This window comes from Salvelinus sp. IW2-2015, linkage group LG19, assembly GCF_002910315.2.
Source record: "Salvelinus sp. IW2-2015 linkage group LG19, ASM291031v2, whole genome shotgun sequence".
NCBI lineage: Eukaryota > Metazoa > Chordata > Actinopteri > Salmoniformes > Salmonidae > Salvelinus > Salvelinus sp. IW2-2015.
The window spans coordinates 34,648,163-34,657,175 of record NC_036859.1 but is presented as its reverse complement, the minus strand read 5'-3'; the positions used below and the strand labels follow the sequence as shown (position 1 = coordinate 34,657,175).

Here is a 9,013-nt window from a genome sequence, read left to right as displayed (position 1 = left end):
TCTAGCACAGAGATGCAGTGCCTTAGACCGCTGAACCAGGGTGTCTGTAGTGACGCCTCTAGCACAGAGATGCAGTGCCTTAGACCGCTGAACCACTCGGGAGCGCGTTAATTACATAGAACTGATTTATAAGATCACAATGGCCAGCCCTCCAGTTAGCTTCCTTCACTCAGTTTAGTCTAATGTATAGGTTTGACCAGTTATGTCATGTCTTCATTGAGGCATGAAGGTAGGGGTGGAGAGGGGGGTTTAAGGCGAGAGAAAGGGGCAGTGTGAGGTGGCTGGTGGACGGAGGTGGGCTATGGGGGCAGGCCTGCCCTAGTTCTTTATTTATTTTAATGTGTCTCTCAGGTTCACTGTTATTTTATATCATTTTTACTGTTTTAATTTGTTTAATTTAGGAGACGTATTGTGTGTTATGTCTCACCTTTTATTATTTGATTTGTTAAGGACTTTGAAATTAATCCTGTGTAAGAAATGTGCTCTATAAATAAAGTTAGATTTGATTTAGTGGGTGCTACTGATGGGTCTCTGACAGAGGCTGGTTTGTGGGCCGGAGAGAGGGAACGAGAGAGAGAGATGGAGAGGAGAGAGGGAACGAGAGAGAGAGATGGAGAGGAGAGAGGGAACGAGAGAGAGATGGAGAGGGGACGAGAGAGAGAGATGGAGAGGAGAGAGGGAACGAGAGAGAGAGATGGAGAGGAGAGAGGGAACGAGAGAGAGAGATGGAGAGGAGAGAGGGAACGAGAGAGAGAGATGGAGAGGAGAGAGGACAGCGGGCTGAGTCCACACTGAGGCCTGTTGTCCTCCCAGGCTCCCAGCATATGGCCGAAGCATTAAGACCGACTGTGTCTGGCTGCGAATAAAAGAAAACCTCAGTCTGCCTGAAAAAAAAAGGCCTGTCATCTGGAAAAGTATGTTGCGATCTGTCTCTCTGAGTTCATTTTCAGAACCCAGAAATGCGTCATCCACGCCACCGTTGACATGGTGAAATATCTCCTGACCCATATAGCTGTGCATTTAAAATCAAGTAGTATTAGGGTCCTTTCTGTTCTCGGTTCAGGTCCAACACTACAACTCCATATTACAAGAAGTTAAACATTTTGTGTCAAAACCTCATCGCATAACTTGTCACGATGACTCATAACACTATATTGTGCAGCACATTTTGCAAACACAAAACAAGTCTTTAGCCAACTGCTCAGTTCTGCTTTCATCCCAATTTACCTTTCCTGTAAATGATGCTTTTCCTGACCACATGACCTGACTCTGAAATACTCTGGGCCCTAAGTAATTCACCTACCAGAGTTTGTGGTGGTTAGCAGACTGTCATGAACACCTCCCTAATAACTCGTGTATGTGAACAGAAGGAACCAACCGACCGCCACTTATTTATCCTATGAAGGGAATCACATAACAGGCAGTTTAGATGATTTCAGTCAGTGGTCTTTGATGTTGGTGGACCAACTGCACAATGAAACCCTCTAATATCTCTTTATACATCCTCCATAGAGGGAAAAGGCAGGATGTGGTTGCATCTTGGCACGTCTCGCCGACCCCGAGCGCTCGGGCCAGACAGCTGCTTTGTGGTACTTGTCGGGTTTCAGCTACACACCCCCCTTATGAAGGCTCCCCTTTGATGAAGTTGTTGCACGTTTCTTGCTCAGCTTGGGGATCTAACAAAAGTCTTCAGATCTTAGTCAAGGTTGCACATCACCTTTTGATGAAGCTGTGGCACATTTCACTCTGGTCCGCCGCTGCAACACCTGTGTAAGACCGACCACGATTCAAACCCGGGTCTCCTTCATGCCATAAGACTCTTAGGAGCTAACACAAGTCTTCAAGTCTTAGACGAGGGTATTCATCAAGCATACAGTAGTTGGCCTAAACACCCCTGTTATACATGGGTGTAGTCCAGTCTCAATGAAAGAGGTAGAGCGAACATAGCTGCCTCTGCAGGAACTCACCTTGTTTTCTTTTAGGGGGAATTCCGATTTCATGGCTGCGCTTTTTGACATTATACCAGTTTATAGGTGACATTTCTAAGTGACCCCAAACTTTTGAAGGGTAGTGTACATTTAAAAACATTAACATGTAGTGTGTGTGAATCTATCAGTTATAGTTTTGATGTCTTCACTATTATTCTGCAATGTAGAAAATAGTAAAAATATAGAAAAACCCTTGAATGAGTAGGTGTGTCCAAACTTTTGACTGGTACTGTACATGTCAGTACATACACATAACAAGTAGGTTAGGATAGTTTGTACAGTTGAAGTCAGAAGTTTACATACACCTTAGCCAAATACATTTAAACTCAGTTTTTCACAATTCCTGACATGTAATCCTAGTAAAAATTCCCTGTCTTAGGTCAGTTATGATCACCACTTTATTGTAAGAATGTGAAATGTCAGAATAATAGTAGAGAGAATGATTTATTTCAGATTTTATTTCTTTCATCACATTCCCAGTGGGTCAGAAGTTTACATACACTCAATTAGTATTTGGTAGCATTGCTTTTAAATTGTTTAACTTGGGTCAAATGTTTCGGGTAGCCTTCCACAAGCTTCCCACAATAAATTGGGTGAATTTTGGCCCATTCCTCCTGACAGAGCTGGTGTAACTGAGTCAGTTTGTAGGCCTCCTTGCTCGCACACGCTTTTTCAGTTCTGCCACACAGATGTTCTATAGGATTGAGGTCAGGGCTTTGTGATGGCCACTCCAATACCTTGACTTTGTTGTCCTTAAGCCATTTTGCCACAACTTTGGAAGTAAGCTTGGGGTCATTGTCCATTTGGAAGACCCATTTGCAACCAAGCTTTAACTTCCTGACTGATGTCTTGAGATGTTGCTTCAATATATCCACATAATTTCCCTTCTCATGATGCCATCTATTTTGTGAGGTGCACCAGTCCCTCCTGCAGCAAAGCACCCACACAACATGATGCTGCCACCCCCGTGCTTCACGGTTGGGATGGTGTTCTTTGGCTTGCAAGCGTCCCCCTTTTTCCTCCAAACATAATGATGGTCATTATGGCCAAACAGTTCTATTTTTGTTTCATCAGACCAGAGGACAATTCTCCAAAAAGTACCCATGTGCAGTTGCAAACCGTAGTCTGGCTTTTTTATGGTGGTTTTGGAGCAGTGGCTTCTTCCTTGCTGAGCGGCCTTTCAGGTTATGTTGATATAGGACTCGTTTTACTGTGGATATAGATACTTTTGTGCCTGTTTCCTCCAGCATCTTCACAAGGTCCTTTGCTGTTGTTCTGGGATTGATTTGCACTTTTCGCACCAAAGTACGTTCATCTCTAGGAGACAGAACGAGTCTCCTTCCTGAGCGGTATGGCAGCTGTGTGGTCCCATGGTGTTCATACTTGCGTACTATTGTTTGTACAGATGAACGTTGTACCTTCAGGCGTTTGGAAATTGCTCCCAATGATGAACCAGACTTGTGGAGGTCTACAGGTCTTGGCTGATTTCTTTTGATTTTCCCATGATGTCAAGCAAAGAGGCACTGAGTTTGAAGGCAGGCCTTGAAATACATCCACAGGTACACCTCCAATTGACTCAAATGATATCAATTGGCCTGTCAGAAGCTTCTAAAGCCATGGCATCATTTTCTGGAATTTTCCAAGCTGTTTAAAGGCACAGTCAACTTAGTGTATGTTAACTTTTGACCCACTGGAATTGTGATACAGTGAATTATAAGTGAAATAATCTGTCTGTAAACAATTGTTGAAAATGACTTGTGTCATGCTCAAAGTAGATGTCCTAATCAACTTGCCAAAATTATAGTTTGTTAACAAGAAATTTGTGGAGTGGTTGAAAAACTAGTTTTAATGACTCCAATCTAAGTGTATGTAAACTTCCGACTTCAACTGTAGTTGATGTGGACACCAAGGAATTTGAAGCTCTCGACCCGCTCCACTACAGCCCCGTCAATGAGAATGGGMGCGTGCTCTGCCCTCCTTTTCCTGTAGTCCACAATCATCTCCTTTGTCTTGCTCACATTGAGAGTGAGGTTGTTGTTCTGGCACCACACTGCCTGGTCTCTGGCCTCCTCCCTATAGGCTGTCTCATCGTTGTCGGTGAATTAGGCCTACCGCCATTGTGTCGTCGGCTTAATGATGGTGTTGGAGTCTGGCCATGCAGCCATGGGTGAACAGGGAGTACAGGAGGGGACTAAGCATGCATTCCTGAGGGGCCCCTGTGTTGAGGATCAGCGTGGTAGATGTGTTGTTACCTTTTCTTACCACCTGGGGACAGCCCGCCAGGAAGTCCAGGATCCAATTGCAGAGGGAGGTGTTTAGTCCTAGGAACCCTGGGAACCCTTTAGTCCCAGGAACCCTAGGACTAAACACCTCCCTCTGCAACTGGATCCTGGAGAAGAACTTTGAGGTCACTATGGTGTTGAACGCTGAGCTGTAGTCAATGAACAACATTCTCACGCAGGTGTTATTTTTGTCCAGGTGGTAAAGGGCAGTGTGGAGTGCAATAGAGATGGCATCATCTGTGGATCTGTTGGGGCGGTATGCAAATTGGAGTGGGTATAGGGTTTCTAATAATAATAATGGTGAAGATGTGAGCCATAACCAGTCTTTCAAAGCACTTCATGGCTACAGACGTGAGTGATACGAGTCGGTGGTCATTTAAGCAGGTTACCTTGGCGTTCTTGGGCACAGGGACTATGGTGGTCTGCTTGAAACATGCAGGTATTACAGACTGTCAAGGAGAGGTTGAAAATATCATTGAAGACTGACCGTGAAATCTGAGTTCCCCCTCAAAAAAACTATATATTTATCTTTCCATAATCAGTCTCTCTTTCTCTTTTTCTCTGTTTTTGTATCCTAATTTCTAAGGTCCCCTATCTCCCCCTTTTTTTCTCTTCCTACAGATGTAGGATCTTAATTTGATCACTCTTTTGTTGCTAAGAATTTGCTTGAAATGCAGATGAGCTTTGTAATTTACATAAATTCTGTGAAAACCCGCACTAAAACCTGGTTATATTAACAGTATTGCACTTTTCATGCAGTCTAATTTTGTCCAGCTAATAGCCTAGCCACTGATCAAGCAACATTATGGACAAAATGTTCAAATCCTGTTGCTGCAGAATTATATTGCTGCGACAATACTGGTCAAATTAAGATGCTTCAGTACATCCGTATGTCTCCCTATTTCAACCGTCTCTTTCTATGACTCTCCCCTCTATCCGGGAGCAACAGTGTAGTTRTCCCAGGTGAAGCCTCCTAGACATACAGCATGTACAGCAGTTAACACGTGTGTGAGTATTAAGGACCGGGGCCATCCTCAAACTAACCCCACTAGCCCTTAAGGCTAAACAGTATATGCTACAGTGTAGCCCTGGTGTTCTGAGTTTCCAAGTTGTATTAGTCGTATGTACGGGACACGCATGGTATACATCGTCCAATGAAATGCTTACATGCAGGTTCCTGCTCGACAATGCAACAACAATAAGAACTAATGTAAGTGGCTCAGTAGAATAATACATTTTAGCATAAAGTACAATACAGGAAGGAACAATTTATAGTCCAATATTTACACATGTATTGGGGAACGTGGGCGGTATATAAACTGAGCAGTATAATAAGAGTCTGATAGGCAGTAGTTGTGGTGGTGTGTGTGTGTGTTTGGTGTGTGTGTGTGTGTGTTCTGTGTGTGTGTTGTGTGTGTGTGTGTGTTGTGGTGTGCGTGTCGTGGGTGTGTGTGTGTGTGTGTGTGTGTGTGTGTAGTGTGTGTGTGTGTGTGTGTGTGTGTGTGTGTGTGTGTGTGTGTGTGTGGTGTGTGTGTGTGTGTGTGTGTGTGTGGTGTGTGTGTGTATGTGTGTGTGTGTGGGCAGTAGTTGTGATGCATCTCATGCGAGGAGGGTGAGTATGTTGGCAGCGCTCCACCCCCCTCCCCCAAACGCCCCTCAGGCAGGAGGTGGGTTACTGACACATCAATAACACAAGGGGAGACAGAGTAGCGAGAGAGGAGGGAGGGAGGGGGGAGGGAGGGAGGAGGGAGGGAAGGGAGGGAGGGAGGGAGGGAGGAGGGAGGGAGAGGACACATTGCCCCAGAGAGACAGAAACACTATTGTCGACTCTTAGTGCTGCTCTCCTTGCCTGTGAGTTAACCAGACCACCACGTACTATGAAAGAGCACTGCTCACCTCTTCACGCCTCCCCACCCGGACATCCTGGGACCCCCATACGGCATGGCCAGCCTGCCCTGGGACCCCCACCGTGCTCCGTGTCGGACATGGAGCCGCTGGGTCCTGAGTTTGTTTCTGCTGTGTGTCTGTTGACAGACGAGTCGTACCAGAAGCTGGCCATGGAGACGATGGAGGAGCTGGACTGGTGTCTGGACCAGCTGGAGACCATCCAGACGTACCGCTCCGTCAGCGACATGGCCTCCAACAAGGTAAGACTGAGCCGGAACGTTGTTATTATGACCATAACACAAACACAAAATAACTCATTAACGAAACCACAACACAACTTGGCCGTATGGCAACCACAACGTGATCGTAACGCATCCACAACACAACCATTATGCAACCACTACACAACAGGACCATAAGTCAACCATAACATGAACGTGACGAAACCACAACACAACCACACACCCCCCCCCCCAAAAAATAACACGTTGAGTTGCAGTTGTGTTGACCGCAACATAATTGCAGCTCAACATGACCCTAATGCAACCGTACTCCTTACAACACAAAAACTTACCACAACACAATGTGAAACGAACCATCGAAGTGTGTTTAAGACTATGGCTGAGATGATATTGTGTGATGTGGTCAGTAGCTCGTCAGTACACAGAAACTAGATGTGACTTGGCTGAGATGATATTGTGTGATGTGGTCAGTAGCTCGTCAGTACACAGAAACTAGATGTGACTTGGCTGAGATGATATTGGACTAATGTTACTTCTGCTTGGTGACAGCACAACAGGTCTTTGTTAGTCTTCACTGTGCAATATGAAGACTGCTTTGATTAACATTGACGTAGTTGCAAAGCGACTAGCATCCTGTGGTTGTCTGTGTCAACGGCTACTGGCGTTTCATGGCTCTGCTGTAAAATGCGTAACCAGTGGCTAGTTTGCATAGAGGACCATAGACTACTGTTCTCGTTGAGTAAGACGCCTATCTGAATACCAATATGTCCATTTGTTGTCTTTTCTGCGTAAGACTGTCATTCACGCATTATACATACAACGCTGCATTAAAATAATGAAGAATAAGAGTCCCTATTGTGCGTGACATTCTGTGTGTGTCTTTCTATAATGCCGACGTCACTAGGCCATTGGTGTTTTTGTCTGAAGACGTCCTGGCGTCTGGGATAGCTCATATTAGCCAGACATTAGTCAACGGCTAAAACCTTTGTCGGAATTCATGACCAAAACCTGACCTTTCTTGGTATGACTCTGGTATTTCTAACTGGTTTTAGATTGAACTATCATGATGTCAGTCTGGTTTGACTTCTAACTGGTTTTAGATTGAACTATCATGATGTCAGTCTGGTTTGACTTCTAACTGGTTTTAGATTGAACTATCATGATGTCAGTCTGGTTTGACTTCTAACTGGTTTTTAGATTGAACTATCATGGATGTCAGTCTGTTTGACTTCTAACTGGTTTTAGATTGAACTATCATGATGTCAGTCTGGTTTGACTTCTACTGGTTTAGTTGAACTATCATGATGTCCAGTCTGGTTTGACTTCTAACTGGTTTTAGATTGAACTATCATGATTCAGTCTGGTTTGACAGTAGGGTACTAGGCTCGCTGTTCCAGTCGATTGCCGTGTTGGTAAGCCAACATAGCAATGGAATAGTGAGTAGCCACCCTTTGCCTTGATGACAGCTTCGCAGACTCTTGGCATTCTTTTATTTATAGATTTTTTACTTCAGTTTTTTTTTAGTAATACTTTCTTAACACTTATTTTTTTAACTGCGTTGTTGGTTGGCTTGTAGTCAGCATTTTCACTGTAAGGTCTACCTATAACCCGTTGTTATTCGGCGCATGTGAAATAGGATTTTATGATTAGATATGATTTAGCATTCGATGCCTAGGAGTGCCTAGACTCACTGGGTGTATCGGGAACGATTCCATTGGGTTGCATTCTAACTGGTCCTACTGGGTTGGAGACTTTTGCTTCTCTCAGCGACACCAGGCTCCATAAGCATTGGTGACGCATATTGGATGAGCAAGATAGGCACCACACACTTCTTCAAAGGAATGTGTACGTTGATCGCCTAGTGCTCAGCTCCAATGATTTCAGTGTGATGAGGACGCTAGATCATTGAAATGAGAGGTTTCTGCGGGGAGCTGGGGGGGGGGGGGGTAGAAGAGGTCATAGGGACGATTCTATATGAGAGTATCACATCTCTCACAGGTCTTGGCCCACACATCCTAATAGCGTGGCTTGTTCTATCCTGTTTTTCCATGCGTTCTGTGAACGCACTCCCCACGCCAGGTCGCCATAAGCTGACGTTAGCTTCTCTGAGAACACTCTGGGCCCTTAGACAACACAAAGCCATCTGAGGCTCCACGTATAAGAGCAGAGGTGCTTTGAAGGCTCGTGTAACTTAAGGCATCACTGAGTGAGCCGTGAGTGGAAACCCGAACTCACGGCTGAAGCAGCGCGTCTCCTTATATTGTGTAAAATCGTAATTGCTGATGGATACCTCTGTCTGGACACGCAGATGTGCAAATTTTTGAAGTCATTGGTTCTGTGAGGTGAGCGTCACACGGCTTGTCTCAGAGATGACAGTTTTGGATATGTGAAATTCTTGCCACTTGTTAGTTCAGATATCTATACAAATGAGACTTACCTTTATCTATAGTCTTTGTCAAGGATCCCTTTAGCTAGTTAAGGCGCATTCTCGCGAAATTGTGTCTTTTGTATGCGTTTGCGCATGCTTCTCGGACCAGTCGATAGATGAGTGGATACATCCTGAGAGCTTAGATGGTGTTTCTGATTTCGCTTAGACATTATGTTCGCCATACAC

The 9,013-nt window shown here is 44.7% G+C and overlaps 1 protein-coding gene across 2 annotated transcripts in view; it reads left to right on the top strand.

Annotated features, from left to right (window-relative positions):
• LOC111979339 (3',5'-cyclic-AMP phosphodiesterase 4B) overlaps positions 1 to 9,013 on the top strand; it is a 93,897-nt gene that overhangs the window by 62,099 nt on the left and 22,785 nt on the right. The window contains exon 8 of one of the 2 annotated variants that reach the window (XM_024009798.3): positions 6,262 to 6,417. In XM_024009798.3, the coding sequence (XP_023865566.1) occupies positions 6,262 to 6,417 (156 nt within the window). The remainder of the gene's footprint in view (positions 1 to 6,261; positions 6,418 to 9,013) is intronic. The other variant, XM_024009797.3, reaches the window with a different exon arrangement.